Source organism: Mastacembelus armatus, chromosome 21 (assembly GCF_900324485.2).
Source record: "Mastacembelus armatus chromosome 21, fMasArm1.2, whole genome shotgun sequence".
NCBI lineage: Eukaryota > Metazoa > Chordata > Actinopteri > Synbranchiformes > Mastacembelidae > Mastacembelus > Mastacembelus armatus.
In genome coordinates this window covers 23195215-23220565 of record NC_046653.1, presented here as the reverse complement: position 1 = coordinate 23220565, position 25351 = coordinate 23195215, and the positions used below count along the sequence as shown (strand labels likewise).

Genomic DNA, 25351 nt, shown 5'->3' with positions numbered 1-25351 from the left:
TTTTTCTCTACCATAAGGAATTTATGGAGGTATTCAGTTACTTTACAAGAGAATAAACTTGTGTCCTCATCCTGGACATGTGTCCTGTTTCAGAGACATGACTAATTCGTCCACAACGAGAATCCAGTTTATGGTGTTAATCACTTGGCTTGGCTTACTGGACCCATATTTTAGTGTTGCAATCTAAAAACACCAGGACATAATGTGACTGATGACTGGATGTTTTCTGATTTGGATCCTGGGAACATGTTTTCCCCAACAGACCAATAGTTTGACATACCTTTAGTGAATTTGTGTTTTTTCAGATGCTGAAAAAATTATATGCCTTAACTGAAGATACATTTAACATTATATATAAATGTTATAAGTATTTCAGATCATTTAATTAAAAAATAAAGACAAACATGTTTTTTTGCTGTTTAAAGACACTTTTTTTTTTTACTGTAAAACATTTATATTATCACTCTCACGCTGATACATTTAGGATCCATTACAAATGTTTCAGTAGTTCAGCAGTATTAGTGTACCCCATAAAGTGGATTCCCATATTAGGCTACAGTGAGCGATGAGTACTTTTCTTTCATGCTTACTCAAATAACAGCTTTAATAGTTCAGAAATGTCTCATGCATGAGGCAAATTACTTAGAAATAAAAAGTTCTGATGATGCTGAGAATGAAAACATGTGTGATGTGTGATAATACATCCGTTATCACTCCAATCCACTGTTCCACTGCCTCTGCAAGAAATAACCAGAGCCCAAGGAAAGATGAAGATGAACAACCTTCCTGGTCTGTAGTTGCTGAGGTTGGTGGTGATATAGTGACAGTTTACACACTGTAAGAAAATTATTATCAGGAGGATTACAGAATCATCCCTGTCACAAACTGTACATGATTGTCATGAGAGGAAAAACCAGTTAGTTATCACAACAAAATGAACCTAAATCTTTGTAAATGTTAATCGCGTGTTGAGGGAGTTCAGTGCTGGCAGAGCGACAGTGTGAAAAGGCTCTGATGTGAGTATTTGTACTCAACTACAAACAAAGCAGAATTCCTAGTTTCTAAAACAGGGTTTCACAACCACATCTGGATGCATTTTCAGTTTCTCAAATTCTCATGACACTGTGTGGTGGCAGTGACACATACAGCATGTAAACATTTTCACCCAAAAGAAATCAAAAAGGTTGTGTGAATACACTAAAAATATGCAAATAAACACGTAAACAGAAGACACATAGCTCTCATTGCTCCAGATTCTGGCTTATGTGAGTCATTGTTAACAGGTGTCATTGTTAACAGGGAACTGCTCACATCATGCACAGGTTGTTTACGTTTTAGGTTTATTTCACGTACCCTACACCGAAATCAACTTCATGTGATTAATTTTCCACCTCTGGCGTCTAACCGACTGGAAGCGTCTCATTATAATTTTGCAGCTTGTACTAAACCATACTGAAACAATGACAGCAGTAAAAAATAAACCACTGTTTTCCAAGTGACTGAAGACTGAAGTGCTGACTGTAACTGCAGTCAGCGCTCTAAGAATGGGGCTTAACCCCACAGAGTGTTTCCAGGCAGATGTGACGTCAGGACACTGAAGACACTGAAGCTCTTAACATCAGCACTTTCACTGTGATCTGCATATAATCTATAATTAGCTATGTTCCACTGTTTGCAGCTCATCATTGCATAGTAATGTGCACCGCAAATGAATGAAATATACGCAGAAACACAACAAAACTACAAAAATGATTCTAATATTCCAAAGAAGAAATAGTCGATGAAGTAACAGATACTGTGAAATCACCGTTGATTACATCCAACCCAGTTTCAAAACACGACACAAAACAGATACTTCAGAAATGACAGAACTGATTTTCTAACTTACATTTAGGGCAGTCGAATAAGTGAGTAACAAATGAATGAGTAAATGGAGGAGCTGGTGAATAGAAATATTTTCTACAATAGTCATGTGGAGGTAAATAAAGGCTAATGTGTTAGTAAAGGTTTTACTTTACTGAAGTGAATATTGTGCAGAATATTGATAACATAGCATAGGAGAGGTTTTTATATGTGCACAACTAAGAATATTAGGTAAAATGATCTTGTCTTGTCGGTGTATGTATGTATCTACAAATGACATTATTTATTGTGCAAAATAAGGAAAAAGCTCTTTAATCCTCTGCAGCCAAGTGGACAGTCTGCATATTAGCCACAGATTTGTGGTAATAATTTAGTACAAATGATGGTAAAATTTACAGGTACAGTCAAATATTTCTTAACAAAAAAACAAAAGAAAAAGAAAGTGTCAAATGCTGAGATTCATATTCTTTATTTTTTATTAATATTCTTTGTCATCACCTGCCAACAGTTAGGTAATCACCTCTGACTGGTCCTTTAGTAGTTTATTTTTTATTTATTATCTGTCATCCATAGATAGGCTCCTTTTAAAGACACTTAGATATGATTTAAACTGAAGTTTCTGCACATCTTACTGTAAATGTGTTCTTTGGTGATATATGGATCAGCATCATTTGTAAGGAGACTATTTACTGAAAGGCATCACTTTGTCTTTCCATCCTGTATCTCCATCAGTGAAGGGGCAAGCTAATTTTAGAGAAAAGGGTAAATAACTCGTCCATGCTGGTCACAAGCTGTTTCTGAGAGTCAATGACTGAGACATCAACCGCTCCTCTCGCAAGTTCACAAGATTTTTTCTTGTCTGAGGTTGAACATCCATCCATTCATCCATCCATCCATCCATGATCTATAACCCCTTATCCCTTAACCAGGGTCCCAGGGATCTGCTGGAGCCTATCCCAGCTCTCTTTGGGTGAAAGGCAGGGGTCCACCCTGGACAGGTCACCAGTCCATCACAGGGCCACATGGAGACAAACAACCTCACACACTCACACTCACTCCTATGGGCAATTTAGAGTCACCAATCAACCTGACATACATGTTTTTGGACTGTGGGAGGAAACCAGAGTACCTGGAGAAAACCCACACAAGCACAGGGAGAACATGCAGACTCCACACAGAAAGGCCCCTGATGGGTTTCAAACCAGGAACCTTCTTGATGTGAGGCAACAGTGCCAACCACTGTTTCACCGTGCTGCCCGGTTAAATGCCTATCCTTTATTTACCTGGAGGTGAAATCATAAGGTGATTGCTTTGTGTATGTTGTAGTGTCAGTTTCAGTCATCACTATAGCAGGACAGTCTGAATCATGTCAGTAGTCAGTGCTTCTGACACAGTTGGACCTGTTTTATGAATGAAACAAATGACAAAATTCCCAAAATATCAAATTTCCCATTGATCATCATTGAAACATCTGAATCTGAAGAAGAATACAAACATATTTCAGAGTATGGATGAAAAAATCATATGGGGAATATTGTTAAAACCTGTTTTTTGTGACATATCTGTAGTGATGTATGAGTTTAACATGCTGACGTCAACAGTTTAACCTGTTTTCACTCACAGAAAACTGCTGAACTAAGCCAAGTCTCACCCCATTCTGTATTTGCATATTTTCCAAGGTGACACACAAGAAGGCTTGTTTTGGAGCTCATATTCACAGCTATATTTTTTTACATATTTTATTTTCCTTTTGATTTTATTAACGGGGTTTCAGGTATTTGTCTTTTATGAATCTTTAAATGTCTTGTGACTTTGCACATACACAACAAAATATATTTAATGTGCAACTTTTAGCTTTTTTTTTTTTTTTTTTTGTCTTTTCTTTCTTTTGAGAAAAAGCTGAACTGATTCTCAGAGCCACAGCAAAAGAGTTTGCTAATGATACTAATGTGGTTTAACAAAATCAGTGAATTGTCTTTTTCTTGTCTTTCCTGCAGAAACAGCCGTTTAAATTTGCCATCAGTCTTTACCGGCAAAACATCATCATCATTTCCTGTGCTGGCGAGCAGTTTCCATGACAGCTGAGTGACAGCACGACTATAAAGGTGAGTTTCACTGTTTTTGCTGTGTTTTCATTAAATTTCCTCAGTGTGAGGGTGTGTGCTCAGCAGCATTTTGTGAATTGTAGTTGTCTGTGTGTAACTGTGTAAAGACACTGTAGGATGTTCCTGACTCACTGTGTGATGGGATGGATTGTGTTGGAGGTCCTCTGTCTCTCCCTGCCTGTGTGGAGTGGTGAGTACTAACACACTTTTACTGATGTTATGATACTTTCTGCTGCCAACATATTTTGATACTCAACTATTGGATTCAAGTGACAGTTTTCAAAGACCAAACCTTTGACCACAGCCTGAGGTGACTCCTCTCCTGCTCTTCAGCCAAACAAAAACACATTTTCCAACAAGGTTTCAGAAATAATACCTAATAACAGGATTTATTGTTTATATTTAAAAAAACATACTTTTGCCTTACTGCTGTGTTGTGTGGTGATCAGACTGACCAGTTATGTGAAGGCAGACACACCTTCATGTGAGTGGTTTCAGGTGTGAAAGGGATTAGGATGTGGTCCCATTTTAGGAACCATGTGCTTTAATTTGGCACTAAATAAAATACCAGCCAGTAAACTTAGCAAACAGAAATAGAATATTAAATAGACAGATTGAAAACTACACTCACACATCATTAAAGAGATAATATGAGAATTTGGAGGTTCCAGTCCAGCCTTTCTCAGACTGATGAAGCCACTTGGATGGGTAGTGAAACGTTTCAGCCTTACAGAACTGAAAGTCCAGCTGACTCAGCCTCTAGATAACCTCCCTGGACGACTGAGAATCTTCACAGACGAGATAATATGACATTTTTGGAGATGGGCAGTACATTTGTAACTGGAACCAGCAGCTGCTTAGCTTAGCTAACTGTCTGCTGAAAGTGTTATATTCACCACACAGATGTGAATGTGGTGGCAATTTCTCATCTAACCAGCAACAGAGAGTATACGTATGTTTTCCAAAATGTCAAAGTCTTTCATTAAATCTAAATGGAAATAATGTGTGGCTGAATCTGTGACAGATGCAGTTAAATTGTCAAATTTTGACAGTGTAACTTTTAAAACTCCACTTTTAATACTTTGATAACCGTTTTGAAATTTAGCAAATACATGCACATCACGGTTCAAAATTCCAGTAACACTTTGAGTTGTCAGCTTGTTTGCTGTTCTCTTGGTGGTAAAGTGTATGTGAGTTTTTTCCTGTGGGCCCGTTGCAAAGACCAGACAGAACTTGTTTGCTTAGACAGCTAGCCAGCTCTCAGCCTGGCTGAAGGAATCACCTGGTTGTGTTTGGTGTTGGGAGCATGTGGGACTTCTGCAGAGCTGCTGCCTGCAATGAAAACCACAGCTTTTCGTTTTTCTGCCTCATGTATTAAATACCAAAGTGACGTGTGGGTGTAAAAGCTTTCAGGTTTTTTTGGAAGGAATGTTTGACAGAGCTGTGACGGGTAAAGTAATGTGGTTAGTAATCTAATCATATTTTCAATTAATAATACGCAATAATTACATTTTCAAGAAACTATTAGAAACACACTCATAGTGAGTGAACATTTTTCATTGTCCCCCCTGTCCCTGAAAACTTGAGGCTGGTTCCTTTGCAGACAGTTTCAGGTCTTCCTTAAGTTGACCTTTCTGCTCAACTAACAAACATCATAGGCCTCGTCTGTGCTCTAAACTCTATCTGACTTTTTCTTTTTCCTGTCAGCTGTTACGGTGATCCAGCCCTACAGCGTGGTAAGCACCAACGGTACAGCACAGGTCCAGTGCGTCATCCAACCCCAACCCTTCAACAACCAGATCCAACCATGCACTAACCAAAACCCTCCGTACCCTTTTCCTGTCCCTGAGGAGCTCCGTGTGACTCTGGTGAAAGGACTTTACAGCTCCGAGGAGCTCTGTTCGTCTATCCTGAACCTGACGGGGCAGAGACAGAGCGGTGTGCAGAGAGAGGCTGAGGTATGACTGCAAACAGCTGGATGTTAATTCACTCCAGCCTTAACCTAAGGAATGTAATCTTACGTTAAAGGCCCTGAAACAATATGAACTCCATAGGCTGCTTATTTAACGAAAACAGATCTGACCTGAGTGTTGAACTAAAGTCGGTATCACACTGTTCAACAAAGAGGACTGGAAGATTTTAAGATCTTAGTTATGAGAAAGGCATAATTTAACAGAAGAAAAGATACACATCCATAGGTGGGATACAGCCTAACAAACCCTATTCCTGACATTTTTAAAAAAACACAGTGTAATTAATTAAAAACACTAAAGATATATATTTCCAGAGATCCTGTGGGTGTGGAGTCACCAGAACCATGTCTGTTCCTACTGCTGTGTTACTTTTTCAATCACTTGTGAAGACCTATAAATGTTATACTTGAGTAGAATAATTGTACATAACCCAGTGGGAATTTCCTACTTGACCTTAAAAAGGTACTCAGATTAATCATCTTAGTCATCTCAACTGTTGGGGTCAAGAAATATGTACAGGAAGCTGTTTCGAAAGGTTGATAAATCCTGGGTGTGTGTTTCAGGTGCAGTGCACTGCTGAGGTGAGAGAGGGTGCTGTGGTGGTGACAGCATCTGGACTGAAAGCCACACACACAGATATGTATCGCTGTGTGATAGAGGTCTTCTACCCACCACCGTACCTGCAGCTCACCGGCAACGGCACACTCATTCATGTCTTAGGTGAGACGCATTCAGGTTCACCCACTGAGCTCAGAGCCCACGCATCTTTCTGTCTGTCTTTAAATCTCACTTTCTCTTTCTCCATGTTTCCTTTCACCCACAGAAAGTCCCGGATGTCCTGTGCAAGGGGCAGAGAGACAGAGTTCAGACCGGGGTGATAAAGAAACGAAGGAGGATGATGAGACAGAGGCACAAATCAGTGTTCCAGTGGTTGTACTGGTGATACTGATTATTCTTGTCCTCTGCATCATTGTCTACTTCCAGGTCAGAGCATTGTTAGTTTATTTCTATCAGCAAAAAACAGTTATTGCATCATTGTTGTTAGTGTATTTCTTTATTACAGGGAGTAGTAATATGATGTGACTCCCACACACATAAAAACAGGTGTCCAACACCTGAACTTTAACCTAAATACCACTGGGTCATCAAAAGGGATTTTTTTATTGCTCCACAATTCAATAGTGTCACCAAGTATAATACAACAGTATCTCCACTAACCGAAGAGCATTTAGATGAAGGTGTAATACTAATAAGTACTAATAAGCTAATGTCCTAACAACATTAGCTGTAATTTTAGCAGTAGTAGTTGCAGTAGAGACCTCAGGGTTCACTGTGTGGAAATTGGTTTGTAGTTTTCCATGAACTCCCATGCAGGGATTTTACTCTGTGTCCTCTTTACTGTTTGATTTCTAATAAAAGCAGATTGTCCTCTGTTGTTCGGGAATTAAAATCTGTTTTCCTTCTGCAGGCTGGCCAGTGTCAACAAGAGAAGAGGGCGACTATCAGATCGGTTCCTAGTGGGGCTTACAAGGTGGATGCTGTTGAATTTTCATGTGAAAATGCATGAATACAGTTTCCAAAGCAGCATCGTATCTGCCTTGCAGCATTAGAATACCATTCATTTTGAAGAGACAACTAGAAGAATCTGAGTAGGCTCGAGATTGGCCGTTTATTACGTCGCCTCTGTTATGATTGAGGTGTTTTGTTTTTGTTTTTGTTTTGTTTTGTTAAGAAATGACATTGGGTGTCTATTCATATTTTACTTATTAAGTACAAAGATAATGTTTACATTATTGTAAACTGAAATTATACTGAAAAGCTGGAGCTTAATTGAGTTTCCACCGACTGAGTGCGGCTGCAGGCTTGTATGGCTAATGTTGTGTGCAAACTGCTTGTTTGATTAGACACTGCAGCAATGCAATGCTTTAAATAGGTGCATTATGACAGGGAAGACTGTAGACATTGGCTGTGAGTGCATTGATAGTTACCTTTGGTCTGTGCTAATTCTGTTGTACTTGCAGTGCTCAGCAAAATAAAGTTTCTTAACTTCAAATTCTGGTTTTGTGTAATATATTTAAAAAACATTAATGTGTCAGCTTGCTGCGTTAAAGATGGATAATAAAGATGCCACACCACAATACATGTCCTGTGTCCTGTGTGGTCTCCTTTTTAAACACTTCCTTCCTTCACCAATTTGCCAACAGCACATTGAAAAAAGTCACAGCACATGAACATACACAGGTTTAAAGTCGCTTTTAGCAGCTGAAGAAAACAAATAGCTTGATCCTAAGTTGTGAGACTGGCAGAGTGAAGCTATGAAACTAAAGAAAAAACTACAATATCATGCAGTGCAAATACTGCATTACAAGTAGAAGTCCTGCAAATAGAGTAAGAATATCCAGGTATTATGAAAAATTGTCATTTAGGAAGGGACTGAAGGTGTCAGACACATGTAGTGAAGTAAAAAGTACCACATTTAAATATAAGTAAAAATACTACAGAGACATATAGGTACCTCAAATTTATACTAAAGTGCAGTGGTTGAGTAACTTTACTTAGTTATGTTGCACTGCTGATTAATTATAATTTGCTCATGATTTGATTTACAGGGCAAAGCAGCTTAGCACAGCTATGTAACACAATATAAAAATACTGTTCACACTGGAGATATCAAAGAAGTGCAGATGGGGTCTTTTAGAATTAAAGTTCAGCTTTAGCGCCACCCGCAGGCCAGTGTTTTCACAAACAGCAGCAGGGGTGAGCAGCTTGCTATGACATGTAGTCATCACGTTCACATTCCTCAGGGGACAAATTGAGGTGATTACAATGATCCCATGACGTTTATGTCACGTTTCTGTGCAACACAACTAGAAACATGGTCGATCTGTTGTGTGTTTCAACACAGTTATACTGTGGTGGGAAAACAACACTGCAGGCTCTACTTCTATTTATCACGTTTTATCAAAGTTACCCACAGGTCACCCACATATCACCACAGTGAAAATATGTGTCCTAAGCCAAACACATCACACACACACACACACACACACACACACACACACACACACACACACACACACACACACACCCACACACACACACACACACACACACACACACACACACACGTACAGTTAAATATACAGTTATAAGGCACAGAAACGAGCTCAGTCCACCAAAGTTAACCCAGTTTATCCTGTAACGTAGATAAATATCTGCAGCAGATATTTATCCACCAACTCATCTCTCCAGTAGTTTGCAGGCCTTTCACTCAAAACCACAAGTTTCAGCTGTAGGTTGGTGCTAGAGAAAAAGTTAGGGCACAGCAAGAGTCAATAGAGTCAGCAGGATTCATGACAGTCCAGCTGGTAGTTGTTGAGGTATGTCAGTCTTTACTACCTTTAGAGTTAGAGCCCAAAAGTCCCATGCACAGGGCTGCACTGCTCGCATTATGAGAGTCTTTTAAACTTTTATTTCTTTTACTCAAGCTGCTTGTTTATAGAAAAAATGAAGAACACTGTACTGTCACATACAGAAAGAAAGAAAGAAAGAAAGAAAGAGGCAAAGATAAAGATAAAAAAGGCAACCGTGTTTTCCTCTGAAGGACAGGTTTATCATTAGTTTCAGCTTCTCTCAGCAGATCTCAGGTTGTATCTGTGGTTTCCATTTGTCTTATGCAAGCCTTCACAGAAGCACAAATCCTACACAACAGGATGTGGACAAAACTGCTGACTCTATTTGGTCACAAAAAATCTAATTGTTTATTTTCTTTCTAAGAGGCTTCAGACTGATAGACATCATGGATAAAAAAACAGTTATACAACAGAAAGCAGCTGGGTGAAAAGAAAACCAGGCCATTAAAATAGACTGTACTGTACTGACTTTTCTCACCTGTTTCTTTACATTTGTTTGAGAGCTATAAGTTATTTTCACACTGCGATGGACAGATTATGAGACAGTGGGCCCTGGACACAAACCTATAAAAGGCCCCTCAATCCTCCGACACCTTTAGGAGCAAGGCTCAAAGGCTGAGCAGCCCTATGATTTGTACTCAGCTTGTGTCTTTCAGTTGTTTCATGCCTGTTTTGTGTGAGTTTATGTCAATTTCCACTCGTTTTGTGTCTGTCTGTAGTTGTTTTTCTGTCACTGGGGTCATTTTCTGTCTGGTTTTGGTGAATTTGTTTCTTTGTAGTTGCTTTTTTAAACCTATTTTTCTTGTTTTGTTGCTTTTTGTACTTTTATAGTCATTTGTTTGACTTCTAATAATTAACATTCCCTTCACAGTTCTCTGGTCTAGGGGTCCCCAAACCCTTGTGCTCCTGACCCTGTGTCAGTTTCAGTAATACAAATACATATAATTTAATGTTTTTTCTTTTTTTTACAAGAACAACCATATTTTATTTAACATTTTGTGAGGGCTTAATCTGGGCGGGTTTGCTCTAGTGAAGAAAGTTCTATATTTATGCAAACGACTCGGAGATCAGGATGGATACTGGGCTTACAAACTGAAGGACAATAACCCTGAATAATGGGACTCACATAGTCCCATGTGTGGTTAGAGTTAGGCAATAAAAACACTCCAGATAAATGTGAACAAAGTAAATATTAACCTAAACATATGGTGTGTTGCTGTGAGGGCCCAACCACCAAATGTGAGGATGATATTTTGTAAGAACAGATATTATAAAGAACACTGAAGAAGCCCAAATGGCTTCTTCAGTGTCAGTGATCAGGTGGACGGCATGACTTGCTTTCAAAATGTATTTGCTTCTGAAAATATAGTGGAATCACATTCTACAGTAATTTCATAAAGTAATAAAAGACGCACGCCATCAAACCGTCTGATTGATTTAAGACTTTTATTATTAAGGGCCTGTTACATATGCTTAATAGTTTGTTTTCAAAGAATTCCTGCAGAAATCTTCATGCACACAAACATTATTCTTCCACAGACGGAAACATATATGTGATTTCCTGCACAGGAAGTGATGCAATTTACACTTCTTGTTGATTTTTAACTAAAGGAAGGTATGAGTAGCTACTGCATGACAAAGTGTTAGCTGCGGGAAAGAGTTCCTGCCACAGACTCTACGGAAATAAAAGCAGTGTGATTGACAGACAAGGCAGAGATACTGAATCAGGTCAGAATGAAACATTATCCTGTTTAATAATGATTTCGGCAGCAGAAAAAAGGTGTTTGTGATGTTTAACATTAGTGCTTTTGTATTTTTACAGCTTTTTAGGGCTTGTCTTCCTCCCACAGTGTGAGAAAGAGCAGAGATGAGATCTTCCAGCTTCAACATCTTCATCTACACAGTTTTTCTGGGCTTCATTTTCCAGCTAAGCCATGGTAGGACTCTCCATTTACAGTTTCTTTTTATTTCTGACTTTTTCAGATTTGTACTGCATTTTAGTAATTATATTATCAAAAATAATAACATCCTAATTCAGCGAATGACTAATGGAACTTATCCGATTGACCACTGGTTTACATTAAGCTTTTTACCCAGGCTGATGTTGGTGTAAAATATCAACAAATGTGTAATATGTAGTTTTTTGTATGATACTGAATGAAAAGGAAATACTGACAATGTTCAATATACTCAAAAGAGAGAGAAAAGACTAAAAACATGCTGAGTTTTCTTTTTAAACAGCATGTGAAACAGTTCTGTGACGAAAATTAACCAATACATTTTTAAACTCAGGTGTTTTTGAAGAATAACTGAATCCTTTTCATTCATCAGGTTTTGAGGTGATTCAGCCCCAGAATCGGACTGTAAGCCCAGATGGATTAGCCTCTATCAGCTGCGAACACACTGCATACGGCAAATCTGTTCAAGATGTTCGACTCAACCTCTTACCATCGTATGTATCCTGCGTGTGGATGATGACTTATGAAATACAGAAATTAGGGGACTTGATGTATTTTCCAGTTTGAAGTTCATGCAGCATCTTATTGTATTTATCTGCCTGTGCCTTTTTTTTACTATATTATCAGTGTCTGTTCGTTTCTGAGGATAGAGTGTCTCATCTTTATCAGTATCACTGTGACTGTCTGTGGTAACGATCTTGCTGAGAGTTAGAAGAGAAGAAAGACATCACTGTCAGGCTTGACGTGTTAGCTCAGAAATGTGAGGAAACAGCAACACTGAAATGTTGAACTATTACTGAAGATTATAGCTGCTGACTGGAGACCGGGCCTTGCTGGTAGATGTTGTCTAACTCGTCTCTGTCTCCTCTCAGATCAAGAAATTCTAAAAAGACAATACTTTGTCAGAAAGGGAAGAATGAGTGCAAGAACATTTTCATGCACATGGAGAACTCCACAAAGTACCTTTTCATATTATTCAACACTGGGCCAGAGGCCATGGACGTGTTGTATGAGTGTGAGGTCACAGTGGGTGACGGTGATGTACACCACACCGAGAAAGGAAGACCAACCAAATTACTCCCAGGTATGTGTTACAGAATGTGTAGTATCTGTTGTATTTCTGAGCATTTGATTTTCTTTCATCATCATAGTGTCCTGTACAATCTAGTTAACATTATAGAGAAATACCCAGAATTTGATTTTAGATATTCATACCTGGTTATACTTAACCAGGTGAATGTCTAGTTTCTCTTTCGGTACTCTGTTGATGTTGAAATCTAAGTATGATGTTGTGCGCTCACATATTAAGTTAAAACAGGAAACAACAGCTGCACATCTTCCCATCAGCCACCCATCAACCCATCAAGTCCCCATTGGTCTGATCTGCTCATGTGGATTCTCATTGGTCTCCTGGGCCTGATGCTCCTCTCTATCTGTGTCATTTTGTTCTTCTACATCAGACTGAGGGTGAGGTTGTCAAACTGTTTGTCTGGCAACACAATGAACATAAAACGAATGTAACAAAATACTCCTGAGGCTGTTTACCAGTAAATATCTTCCCCACCACCTGTTGGACTAGCTCTAACCTCTCGTAGACTGACTGTAGGCCATGTCAGAGCTCCATTTTGTGTGGTTTGATCCCTAAAACAAACAGACACCTGCCCTGAAGAGTTTTTTTTCCCACAAAGTGTGGTCACAAATTCACTTAAAGGACAAGAAGTCCACACAAGACCTAAGACAAATGTAGTTTATCACATTAACAGCAGCAGTGAAAGCAGTCCATGGGTGACATGCTGCAAAGAGAGAACAAAGACGCAGAGAGGATGTCAACCATTAGAAGCGACATGAGTACATGTCCTCCTCTGGGAGGTTAGAGGAGCAGCCTGGATGCACCCAGTCTAAGCTCTGTTCATTTTACAGGCCTTAGGATTTGAGATGATATTTTTGTAGTGATGGTTGGCATTAATGGGCGGTGGCCTCTGGCACAGTGTTGCAGTGGTTAGCACTGAGGCCTCAGACTAACACGAATCTTGGTTTTAACCTGGTGAACATGAGCGAGAGTCATCTCAGTGTTGACCCTGTGATAGACTGAGTGCTGTTTATGTCTTTGTCTGTTTAACTTCATTTCAGAGTTGCATTTATTGTCTATAGCACTGGCCTCTGGGAATAATACTCATGGTGTATCTTAAAACCTTGTTTTTATCTTATTGAACTTCATATGATTCAATTAGAAATCCTTAAAGAATTTGTTACTTTTCTGGTCCTGTGTTTCAGAACAAGAACAAAGCCCATGAGAACAGCACCTATGTGGAAATGAGGAAAGCACCTGTGTAAAGGAATCCAGATTTTCCCTCTGCGAGCTGATTCAGGCCTCATGCTGCACGTTAAGGGAGGAAACACGGACGACCCAGGAGATAATTAAAATCCCTTATTACCCTGCTTTTTTCATACACCTGGTACCACAAGTCTTCTCATATTTATGCTTCATTTGCCACTTTGTGTCATGTCTCTTTGAATATTTGAAAGTCAGATAATACTGTACTGTACTAGGCAAGGCAAATTTATTTGTATAGCTCCATTCATACACTACGCAATTCAAAGTGCTTTACAAGGCATATAATTACATTAAAAGCATTGAAAAGAGCATCTAAAAACAAAGACATTTAACATGAAACTAATTTAAATCAAATAAAGTAAAGTAAAATAAGATGTAAAAGCACATTAACAAAACAAGGATGATTTGAAGGCAGCAGTAAACAACAGAGTTTTCAGTCCTGATTTGAATGAGCTGACAGTTTGAGCAGACCTCAGGTGTTCAGGAAGTTTGTTCCACAAGTGAGGAGCATAGTGACTGAATGCTGCTTCACTTTGTTTGGTTCTGGTTCTGGGAACACACAGTAGACCTGTCCCAGATGACCTGAGGGGTCTGGAAACCTCATAGAGAACTAATACATCTTGAATATATTTTGGTCCACAACCATTTAGTACTTTATAAACTAGCAATGACATTTTAAAATCTATCCTTTGACTAACGGGAAGCCAGTGTAGTGATCTAAGAACTGGTGTGATATGGTCCAGTTTCTTGGTGTTTGTAAGGACTCTGGCAGCAGCATTCTGGATGAGCTGCAGCTGCCTGATTGACTTTTTGCTAAGACCTGTGAACAAGCCATTACAATAATCTAACCTACTGAAGATAAATGCGTGAACAAGTTTTTCTGCATCTTGTTTAGACAGAAAGCCTTTTATTCTAGCAATGTTTTTCAGGTGGTAACAGGAAGATTTAGTGATGGATTTTATGTGGACTATGTGTACTACTGAAGCTGAACAGCAGGGAGAGACAAAGACTGCCTAATGTGACGGTGCCCTCTGTGGCCCCATGATATTCACTGTTTAATTTATTATTGATTTGAACTTTTTAAAGCCATGCTTCCAACATTGGACAAGCAGTAAATGATTTCACGTGACAAACACTGAACAGAAATACCAGGTAAAGCCAGAACACAATAAAAAAGACATGGAAGAAAGAGGAAAACCAAACATCTTCAGTACCCATTTCTACTACATCCACACTGTGTATTTAATTGACATTTTTTAAATAATAGCTTTTGGTCACCACAGGGTTGACATTTGTCTTTATTATTATGGGATATGTATACATATGTATATGGTTATATATTTTTGTGTCGTTCACTGGTTGTTCCAGGAGGTACCGTCATTTGCTGTTGTCCAGTCTATACAGCAGCACTTCAGGCCTTTACTGGTATTCAGGGCATGTCAGTTCATGTAAAAGCCTAATACTCCTCACACAGTGGATGGGCCTCGCCCTGAAGGGCCTGATAAGAACAAAGGTTGGTCAGCACCATACTGTGAATGTGGGTGCAGCCCAAAGCAGGGGGTAATAAACTAACACATAAATAATTAAGGAAAATGAAGGTGGACTCTCCAGCTACCTCACTTTCTGTCACTAGTAATTAATTTAACATCATCACATGTAGCAACTATTTTCCCTGTTTTCACTATTGTTTCCTCATATGTGTGTAAGCTATCTCATAATTTTACGTTTCATTCTGTCATATTTTGTCAATAAAAACAATCATATCCAAAACATTCTTTCCTAAATAACATCTAAGATTTATTTTGTAATGTAAAGCCCCGTGTAGACATGTGTACATGCAAATGCTTGTTTGCAGAACCACAGTTTCAAAAAACATGTATGAACAGGAACACTGTCAGCTGCAAATACTGTTATATGGAGCTTATGGTTTGTGGTTTACCTCATGGGTGCAGACTGTAGACGTGTTGATGAACAGCAGAGGGAGACACTAGCAGACATTATCTCTGGAGGTTTGTCCTGATTTGTGCTTGTCAATTGGAAACTCTGTGGTAAAGATCAGTCCAACTCAGGTATTCCTGATAATAATTATTTTAAAGGAAACAGCTTCCCCCCAGTATAGACGGATAACCACACAGTCTTCTTGCCTATGAAGGCCAGTGAGGGTCAGGGACATTAGAAATGTGTAAATGAGGGAAACATAAACATTTCATGTCATCTGTCATATTAAAGTATGCCGATAAAATAAAACGTGAAAGCTGCACCTCATGATCACTGTTCACTGTTCTGATAGTGTATGTGTCTTTTTAAATAACTCATCATCATGGAAAGTTCTTCAGGTAACAGTTAAACTTGATCAGGGTCTTGGATTTCAGGTTCATAGAGGGCATGTAATGACTGACCCATGCAGAGGCAGCCACACACACATGCATACACCTCCATAAACTTCATGACTTCTTTGCCTGAGTGATGTGTTTCATCAGCTGCGGTTGCATCATGCATCAAGTTTTTTGCCTCTTCAGAGTTTGCATCATGTTGATGATGTTTTGGATTTTACTTTGGAACATGGATGTTTTTCTTAACACCTTTGATTGGGCTGATCCCCCTGAGACCACGGTTGGAATCATTGGCCCTCACTAGAAGAAGGTGTGAATCCTTAATGAGACCATTTCATACGAGAGTCATTAGCTGCATGTTTGTTTTGTTCGGTGCTTAACAACAGTCTGGTCTCGGGAGCTTGAGTCAGGCCCTTAGGAAGTATGTTTGTCTTAACTTTTCAAGTTTCAAATACAATACAAATCTTTTCAACTCTAAAAAGAAAAACAGTGATAAACTTCCTCTAACCTATGTTAACAGCAAAGATTACTTTATAATTTTTGGCCTTTAAATGATTATTCTGGGATGTGGGACTTCAAAATACAACGAGTAGCATTGAGGTTTGGCCTGAGGAAACTGTAAATGGCTCTGTTTCCACATTGGCCACTGTGACCTGTCAAAGTGGGCTCAAAACCACCTTTCCTAAAGTCCAAACACCTGCAGTTTGGGGGTCGTCTAATTGGTGATTGCTAATTGCCTGTAGGTGTGAATGTGAGTGTTTATTTCTGTAGACCAGTCCGGTGATAGACGGGTGATCTGTCCAGGGTGGACCCCATCTCTTGGCCACTGGGATTGGCTCCAGCTGTGACCTATATAACTGTGACCCTGAATATTCCAGCATAAATGGTAGATGATGGCTAAATTGATGTTTGTTAGGGGACTGCTTGGAAGTTCTAAGGTCAGCCCTGAAGTCATAATTTCAGTGATTCCCCCAAACAAAGACCCATAAAGACTCATAAATGTCTGACCAAATAACAGATGACATGGGTGAAACAGTGGTTAGCTCTGTTGCCTCACATCAAGAAGGTTCCTGGTTTGAAACCCATCAGGGGCCTTTCTGTGTGGAGTCTGCATGTTCTCCCTGTGCTTGTGTGGGTTTTCTCCAGGTACTCCGGTTTCCTCCCACAGTCCAAAAACATGTATGTCAGGTTGATTGGTGACTCTAAATTGCCCATAGGAGTGAGTGTGAGTGTGTGAGGTTGTTTGTCTCTATGTGGCCCTGTGATGGACTGGTGACCTGTCCAGGGTGGACCCCGGCCTTTCACCCAAAGAGAGCTGGGATAGGCTCCAGCAGATCCCTGTGACCCTGGATAGGACTAAGTGGATATAGATGATGGATGACAGTATCTCATTTCAATAAAGGCTAAAGGTGTATAATGAAAGTGACAATAAAACTACTGAACTGAACTGAGCCGTCCCTGGTGATAATTATAGGCCAGAACCTAAATACCAACTGCAAACAGCCTGTCCTCAGATAAAGCAGCCCTGCCTCCTTTGTGTGCACTCAGAGTATGGCCCACCACTGCATGCAGGTCAAAGCTTGAGCGAGGGCCAACCTGGAGAAAGCATAGCATTGTGGTTTCTTGATTTTAGCAGACCAGCTCATTTTGTGAGCAATGGTTTTCTTCTGGAAGACTTGTCCATGACAGTGGAACTCATTGTCCTTCACTCTCACCACTGCACCAGTCAAAGGTGCAGACCTACTCAGTGCTGAGATCAAAGCTTAACTGCCTTTTGTTATCTGTGTTTTCTTTCTAAGGCCAAAGACAAACCTTGTGTAAAGCATCCTGCAACTATAAACCTCATATATACATATATATATATATATATACTTTTTTTTTTTTTAATTGACAATATACTGTACTATTGTCATCCTCTTATTGATTGTACTTGTGGAAGTAGCGTGTCTAAAATCATGATGAGCGTAGGGGACAAATGGACTAATACCGTCAACATTACTGAGCCACAAATCATCACATCTGGCTTGTCCAAAGCAATTAAACAGTGGAACTGCCCAAATGGTGCCAATCCCAGAACACTCAGAAAAATCTGAAATGAATTTTCAAACTCAGTTTCATTTATCTGTAGCCATGTTGACCATTGCCCAGGCATCACTATGACCAGTGAACTCAAAGCAACCAGAATTCTTGCATTTTTAGAAAACTAGACAAACATTGTGGTCTATGACTACCAATGACCATGGAACTGAAAAACACTAACTACTATTGATGATTGCTGCACTCTGTAAAGGGGAATTTGAACTGGGGAACTCTTATAAACTTCATTTTCTCCCAACCAGACTGAAAAACCTCACGATGACAGCAAGACTGTTATCCCACTGAAGGTAACATTTATGGCTGTAGTTCTGCCAAATCTGACACTGGACATCTGGTGCACAGCTAAAGATCGACATGATCACAGACCAAGAAGAGCACAGAGGGCAAAGTACATCAGTCTCCACAGAGAAAACAGCAGAGGTGAGGAGGAAGGAGAGGTGGGAGGTGAGGAGATAAATCAGGTGTATGTTAGAAAGCTTTGGTGAAAAGCTGCCAGAGCTCAGCAGCTTCTCCTCTCTCTGGTGATGGAGACTTTGGAGGAAACTGAACTCTGCTTTCCACAGCTCCTCAACTCCTCCTGTGTGAAGACAAAGCGTCCTCACTTTGAGACCATGATGACTTATGTTATACTGTCCTCCATCTCTTCGCTCACTGCACTTCTCAACCTGCTGGTCATCATCTCTATCTCACACTTCAAGTATCCAAATATTTCATCACCTTATCAATATTGTAGATATTAATTGAAAGTCAACAGTTTGTGACCAACTCATTCAATTTGAGAGAATATTTTAACAAGTTTTTTTACAATTTTGAATTTTTATAAATAATGTTTGTTTTCCAGATTTTTGCCAAATCTGCCTTTATTTGAATGATAGTTGATATTATAAATAATGATAAATATGTTGCTGGTTTTCTTCTCCAGGCAGCTTCACTCCCCCACCAACCTCCTCATCCTCTCTCTGGCTGTTTCAGATTTCTTCATGGGGCTTCTCATGTTGTTTCAGATTGTGCTTATAGATGGTTGCTGGTTTCTCGGAGACCTTATGTGTTCTTTTTATCAGTATATAGACTACATTATTACCTCTACCTCAGTAGGAACCATGGTGCTCATATCCATTGACCGTTATGTGGCTATTTGTGACCCTATGCATTACTCCACTAAAGTCACTCAAAAAAGAGTTAAGGTCTGTGTTTGTTTGTGTTGGTCATGTTCTCTGATCTTTCAGAGTCTGATAATGAAGGACGTCCTGGATCAACCAGGCAGGTATAACTCCTGTTTTGGAGAGTGTATCATTGTTGTTAATTACATTGCTGGACTCGCAGATCTTATTGTTTCATTCATTCTTCCCATTACTGCTATTGTGGTTCTGTATATGAGAGTATTTGTGGTGGCTGTGTCTCAGGCTCGTGCCATGAGGTCTCACATTACAACTGTCACAGTCCAGGGTTCAAGGAAAGTAACTGCTAAAAAATCTGAACTCAAAGCAGCCAGGACTCTTGGTGTTGTTGTAGTTGTGTTTTTATTATGTCTCTGTCCATATTATTGTGTTGCTCTTACAGGTCAAGATAACTTGATGAATGCTTCATCTGCTGCTTTTGTCATATGTCTGTACTATTTTAATGCCTGTTTAAACCCTCTGATCTATGCCTTCCTTTATTCCTGGTTTAGAAAATCAGTCAAATTCATTGTTACACTTAAGATACTGCAGCCTGACTCCTGTGAGGCCAACATCTTGTAGAGAAGCATTACAATTTTTTTCACGGTGAAAAGTAATTGCAGGGCTGTTTTAAGGGACAGGTGAGGGCATGAAAATAGAACAAAGAATTATTTTCACATGGACAATCTACTTTTAATAGTTACTCAATGCTGTTCAATGCACCTGTAATATTGTTATAAAGATAAAACACAGCTCCAAATTCAGCTATTACTGAAATAGGACTGCAGGCAGACTGTATGAAGGCATTTACATTTGTAAACATTATCGACCTGCTGCTGCTGAGTTTGTAACACTTCAGTTCATTTGCTCATATTGCTGTGTAAGAATCACAGCTGAGAAACAGGTTATTAATGTGTCATCTAAACATCGAACTGTGATCTACACCAGAATACTTCTTAATAATATGTACAGTGTGTTTTACTGAGTTCACCAAGAGAAAGTCTATAATGATAAGCAGTCATCTACACCCTGATATAAAATAAGTGATGCCTTGAAACAGAAAATTAAGGCATTTGGACTATTTGTATAAGCTATAAGTCCAGATGTTTGCTCTTACACAAACATCTGTCAAAACCATCAGTGTGCTGTTAAAACAGCTTTGTGACCAGACCTGCTGAGCCACACTGTCTTAAAAAAACATGCATTTTGTATGTTTCAGTGACATTTCTAGATAAACCTACTTTAGTATTTGACCAAGGTTAATGCAGAGATCAACTTGTATTTGTCCAGAATCTCCTGCCACAGATTCAGCCTCACATTATCTCTGATATTACAGGAAATACTAATAGCACCAAAAACAAATAGTCCAAAAACATGTATGTCAGGTTGATTGGTGACTCTAAATTGCCCATAGGAGTGAGTGTGAGTGTGTGAGGTTGTTTGTCTCTATGTGGCCCTGTGATGGACTGGTGACCTGTCCAGGGTGGACCCCTGACTTTCACCCAAAGAGAGCTGGGATAGGCTCCAGCAGATCCCTGTGACCCTGGTTAGGACTAAGTGGATATAGATGATGGATGACAGTATCTCGTTTCAATAAATGCTAAAGGTGTATAATGAAAGTGACAATAAAACGACTGAACTGAACTGAGCCGTCCCTGGTGATAATTATAGGCCAGAACCTAAATACCAACTGCAAACAGCCTGTCCTCAGATAAAGCAGCCCTGCCTCCTTTGTGTGCACTCAGAGTATGGCCCATCACTGCATGCAGGTCAAAGCTTGAGCGAGGGCCAACCTGGAGAAAGCATAGCGTTGTGGTTTCTTGATTTTAGCAGACCAGCTCATTTTGTGAGCAATGGTTTTCTTCTGGAAGACTTGTCCATGACAGTGGAACTCATTGTCCTTCACTCTCACCACTGCACCAGTCAAAGGTGCAGACCTACTCAGTGCTGAGATCAAAGCTTAACTGCCTTAGTTATGGAGTTCCACAAGGCTCTGTGCTAGGACTAATTCTGTTCACCCTGTACATGCTTCCTTTAGGATATATCATTAGGAAGCACTCTATTAATTACCACAGCTATGCAGATGACACTCAGTTGTATCTATCTATTAAACCTGTTAACACAAACCAGTTAACCAGACTTCAAGCCTGTCTAACTGACATAAAGGCCTGGATGACCAGTAACTTTTTACTTTTAAACTCAGAGAAAACAGAAGTCATTATATTTGGGCCAAAAAAATCTCAGAAATAACTTTTCTAAAATTATAGCTACTTTAGATGGCATAGCCCTGGCCTCCAGCACTACTGTAAAAAACCTTGGAGTTATTTTTGACCAGGACATGTCCTTTAACTCACACATAAAACAAATCTCTAGAACTGCATTCTTTCACCTGCGTAACATTTCCAAAATTAGGAACATCCTGTCTCAAAAGGATGCAGAAAAACTAGTCCATGCATTTGTTACCTTAAGGCTAGATTACTGTAACTCATTACTATCTGGATGTCCCAATATCTCCATAAAAAGCCTTCAGTTAATCCAGAATGCTGCAGCCAGAGTCCTGACAGGAACTAGCAGAAGAGATCATATTTCTCCTATATTAGCTTCTCTTCATTGGCTCCCTGTAAAATACAGAATAGAATTTAAAGTCCTTCTTCTCACATACAAATCCCTTCATGATCAAGCTCCTTCATACCTCAAAGACCTCATAGTACCATATTATCCCAATAGACCACTTCGTTCTCAGAGTACAGGTCTACTTGTGGTTCCCAGAGTTTTCAAAAGTAGAATGGGAGGCAGAGCCTTTAGTTATCAAGCTCCTCTCCTGTGGAACCAGCTCCCAGCCTGGGTTCAGGAGGCAGACACCGTCTGTACTTTTAAGGCTAGACTTAAAACCTTCCTCTTTGACATAGCGTATAGTTAGGGCTGGCTTCAGGCAACCCTGAACCATCCCTTAGTTATGCTGTTATAGGCCTAGACTGCCCGAGGACTATTGGTGCACTGAGCCCCCCCCTTCCTTTCCTCCCCCCTCACATGTATATTCCACCATTGAATGTCACTAACCTTGTGCTCTCTCTCTCTCCCCTAGTTTGTGCTCTCTCTCTCCCTCTCTCTCTGTTCTCTCTCTCTGTACCTTCTGCAGGGTCCCTGGTCCTGGAGCTGTATATTACTGATGTGCAATTACTGGCCCAACCAACCTGCAGTGTCTATTTGTCTATTTGTTGTTTATTGTTGCTGTTCTTTTCTCTCTGCTCTATCCACTCACCCCAACCGGTCGAGGCAGATGGCCGCCCAAACTGAGCCCGGTTCTGCTGGAGGTTTTTTCTTCCGTTAAAGGGAGTTTTCCTCTCCACTGTCGCCAAGTGCTTGCTCATAAGGGAATTGTTGGGTTTTTAGTTTTAGTTTTTGTAACGTGCCTTGAGATGATTTGTATTGTGATTTGGTGCTATACAAATAAAATTGAATTGAATTGAACTGAATTGAATTGAATTGCCTTTTTTTATCTGTGTTTTCTTTCTAAGGCCAAAGACAAACCTTGTGTAAAGCATCCTGTAACTATAAACCTCATATATACATATATATATATATATATACTTTTTTTTTTTTTAATTGACAATATACTGTACTATTGTCATCCTCTTATTGATTGTACTTGTGGAAGTAGCGTGTCTAAAATCATGATGAGCGTAGGGGACAAATGGACTAATAACGTCAACATTACTGAGCCACAAATCATCACATCTGGCTTGTCCAAAGCAATTAAACAGTGGAACTGCCCAAATGGTGCCAATCCCAGAACACTCAGAAAAATCTGAAATGAATTTTCAAACTCAGTTTCATTTATCTGTAGCCATGTTGACCATTGCCCAGGCATCACTATGACCAGTGAACTCAAAGCAACCAGAATTCTTGCATTTTTAGAAAACTAGACAAACATTGTGGTCTATGACTACCAATGACCATGGAACTGAAAAACACTAACTACTATTGATGATTGCTGCACTCTGTAAAGGGGAATTTGAACTGGGGAACTCTTATAAACTTCATTTTCTCCCAACCAGACTGAAAAACCTCACGATGACAGCAAGACTGTTATCCCACTGAAGGTAACATTTATGGCTGTAGTTCTGCCAAATCTGACACTGGACATCTGGTGCACAGCTAAAGATCGACATGATCACAGACCAAGAAGAGCACAGAGGGCAAAGTACATCAGTCTCCACAGAGAAAACAGCAGAGGTGAGGAGGAAGGAGAGGTGGGAGGTGAGGAGATAAATCAGGTGTATGTTAGAAAGCTTTGGTGAAAAGCTGCCAGAGCTCAGCAGCTTCTCCTCTCTCTGGTGATGGAGACTTTGGAGGAAACTGAACTCTGCTTTCCACAGCTCCTCAACTTCTCCTGTGTGAAGACAAAGCGTCCTCACTTTGAGACCATGATGACTTATGTTATACTGTCCTCCATCTCTTCGCTCACTGCACTTCTCAACCTGCTGGTCATCATCTCTATCTCACACTTCAAGTATCCAAATATTTCATCACCTTATCAATATTGTAGATATTAATTGAAAGTCAACAGTTTGTGACCAACTCATTCAATTTCAGAGAATATTTTAACAAGTTTTTTTGTTTTTTTTTTTACAATTTTGAATTTTTACAAATAATGTTTGTTTTCCAGATTTGCCAAATCTGCCTTTATTTGAATGATAGTTGATATTAGAAATAATGAAAAATATGTTGCTGGTTTTCTTCTCCAGGCAGCTTCACTCCCCCACCAACCTCCTCATCCTCTCTCTGGCTGTTTCAGATTTCTTCATGGGGCTTCTCATGTTGTTTCAGATTGTGCTTATAGATGGTTGCTGGTTTCTCGGAGACCTTATGTGTTCTTTTTATCAGTATATAGACTACATTATTACCGCTACCTCAGTAGGAGCCATGGTGCTCATATCCATTGACCGTTATGTGGCTATTTGTGACCCTATGCATTACTCCACCAAAGTCACACAAAAAAGAGTTAAGATCTGTGTTTGTTTGTGTTGGTCATGTTCTGTGATCTTCCAGAGTCTGGTAATGAAGGATGCCCTGGAACAACCAGGCAGGTATAACTCCTGTTTTGGAGAGTGTATCATTGTTGTTAATTACATTGCTGGACTTGCAGATCTTATATTTTACTTCATTCTTCCCATTACTGCTATTGTGGTTCTGTATATGAGAGTATTTGTGGTGGCTGTGTCTCAGGCTCGTGCCATGAGGTCTCACATTACAACTGTCACAGTCCAGGGTTCAAGGAAAGTAACTGCTAAAAAATCTGAACTCAAAGCAGCCAGGACTCTTGGTGTTGTTGTAGTTGTGTTTTTATTATGTCTCTGTCCATATTATTGTGTTGCTCTTACAGGTCAAGATAACTTGATGAATGCTTCATCTGCTGCTTTTGTCATATGTCTGTACTATTTTAATGCCTGTTTAAACCCTCTGATCTATGCCTTCCTTTATTCCTGGTTTAGAAAATCAGTCAAATTCATTGTTACACTTAAGATACTGCAGCCTGACTCCTGTGAGGCCAACATCTTGTAGAGAAGCATTACAATTTTTTTCACGGTGAAAAGTAATTGCAGGGCTGTTTTAAGGGACAGGTGAGGGCATGAAAATAGAACAAAGAATTATTTTCACATGGACAATCTACTTTTAATAGTTACTCAATGCTGTTCAATGCACCTGTAATATTGTTATAAAGATAAAACACAGCTCCAAATTCAGCTATTACTGAAATAGGACTGCAGGCAGACTGTATGAAGGCATTTACATTTGTAAACATTATCGACCTGCTGCTGCTGAGTTTGTAACACTTCAGTTCATTTGCTCATATTGCTGTGTAAGAATCACAGCTGAGAAACAGGTTATTAATGTGTCATCTAAACATCGAACTGTGATCTACACCAGAATACTTCTTAATAATATGTACAGTGTGTTTTACTGAGTTCACCAAGAGAAAGTCTATAATGATAAGCAGTCATCTACACCCTGATATAAAATAAGTGATGCCCTGAAACAGAAAATTAAGGCATTTGGACTATTTGTATAAGCTATAAGTCCAGATGTTTGCTCTTACACAAACATCTGTCAAAA

At 39.5% G+C, this 25351-nt stretch overlaps 4 protein-coding genes across 6 annotated transcripts; all 4 read left to right on the top strand.

Annotated features, from left to right (window-relative positions):
- The first annotated feature begins 4013 nt into the window (after positions 1-4013).
- On the top strand, positions 4014-8083 carry cd28 (CD28 molecule). The gene is made up of 5 exons (XM_026295776.1): positions 4014-4158; positions 5676-5926; positions 6505-6661; positions 6765-6925; positions 7410-8083. The coding sequence occupies exons 1-5, from the start codon at positions 4086-4088 to the stop codon at positions 7506-7508; spliced, it is 741 nt and encodes a 246-aa protein (XP_026151561.1). The 5' UTR covers positions 4014-4085; the 3' UTR covers positions 7509-8083.
- Positions 8084-10984: 2901 nt separating this feature from the next.
- On the top strand, positions 10985-13949 carry LOC113123649 (uncharacterized). Of its 3 annotated transcripts, XR_003294972.1 has the most exons (7): positions 10985-11082; positions 11177-11291; positions 11686-11806; positions 11940-12072; positions 12185-12396; positions 12622-12779; positions 13587-13949. XR_003294972.1 is itself a non-coding variant. In XM_026295859.1 (6 exons), exons 2-6 carry the CDS (start codon positions 11222-11224, stop codon positions 13644-13646), a joined length of 612 nt encoding a protein of 203 aa, XP_026151644.1. In that variant the 5' UTR covers positions 10985-11082; positions 11177-11221; the 3' UTR covers positions 13647-13946. The 3 variants fall into 3 exon arrangements, 2 of the variants coding, with proteins under 2 accessions (XP_026151644.1, XP_026151643.1); XM_026295859.1 differs by lacking the exon at positions 11940-12072 and having other exon boundaries at positions 12631-12779; positions 13587-13946; XM_026295858.1 differs by lacking the exon at positions 11940-12072 and having other exon boundaries at positions 13587-13945.
- Positions 13950-18601: 4652 nt separating this feature from the next.
- LOC113123706 (trace amine-associated receptor 4-like) lies at positions 18602-19816 on the top strand. The gene is made up of 2 exons (XM_026295946.1): positions 18602-18774; positions 19000-19816. Exons 1-2 carry the CDS (start codon positions 18602-18604, stop codon positions 19814-19816), a joined length of 990 nt encoding a protein of 329 aa, XP_026151731.1.
- Positions 19817-23574: 3758 nt separating this feature from the next.
- LOC113123728 (trace amine-associated receptor 3-like) lies at positions 23575-24799 on the top strand. Its single transcript, XM_026295975.1, has 2 exons — positions 23575-23747; positions 23983-24799. The coding sequence occupies exons 1-2, from the start codon at positions 23575-23577 to the stop codon at positions 24797-24799; spliced, it is 990 nt and encodes a 329-aa protein (XP_026151760.1).
- Positions 24800-25351: the final 552 nt, after the last annotated feature.

Bases quoted from the DNA above. Each gene is read 5' to 3' on its own strand.
- cd28 (XM_026295776.1), top strand. From the start codon at position 4,086: ATGTTCCTGACTCACTGTGTGATGGGATGGATTGTGTTGGAGGTCCTC. The intron at 4,159-5,675 runs GTGAGTACTAAC...TTTTCCTGTCAG, and splicing joins CTCCCTGCCTGTGTGGAGTG to CTGTTACGGTGATCCAGCCC. The intron at 6,926-7,409 runs GTCAGAGCATTG...TTCCTTCTGCAG, and splicing joins GCATCATTGTCTACTTCCAG to GCTGGCCAGTGTCAACAAGA.
- LOC113123649 (XM_026295858.1), top strand. From the start codon at position 11,222: ATGAGATCTTCCAGCTTCAACATCTTCATCTACACAGTTTTTCTGGGC. The intron at 12,397-12,621 runs GTATGTGTTACA...TCACATATTAAG, and splicing joins ACCAACCAAATTACTCCCAG to TTAAAACAGGAAACAACAGC. The intron at 12,780-13,586 runs GTGAGGTTGTCA...CCTGTGTTTCAG, and splicing joins TCTTCTACATCAGACTGAGG to AACAAGAACAAAGCCCATGA.
- LOC113123706 (XM_026295946.1), top strand. From the start codon at position 18,602: ATGGAGACTTTGGAGGAAACTGAACTCTGCTTTCCACAGCTCCTCAAC. The intron at 18,775-18,999 runs GTATCCAAATAT...TTTCTTCTCCAG, and splicing joins ATCTCTATCTCACACTTCAA to GCAGCTTCACTCCCCCACCA.
- LOC113123728 (XM_026295975.1), top strand. From the start codon at position 23,575: ATGGAGACTTTGGAGGAAACTGAACTCTGCTTTCCACAGCTCCTCAAC. The intron at 23,748-23,982 runs GTATCCAAATAT...TTTCTTCTCCAG, and splicing joins ATCTCTATCTCACACTTCAA to GCAGCTTCACTCCCCCACCA.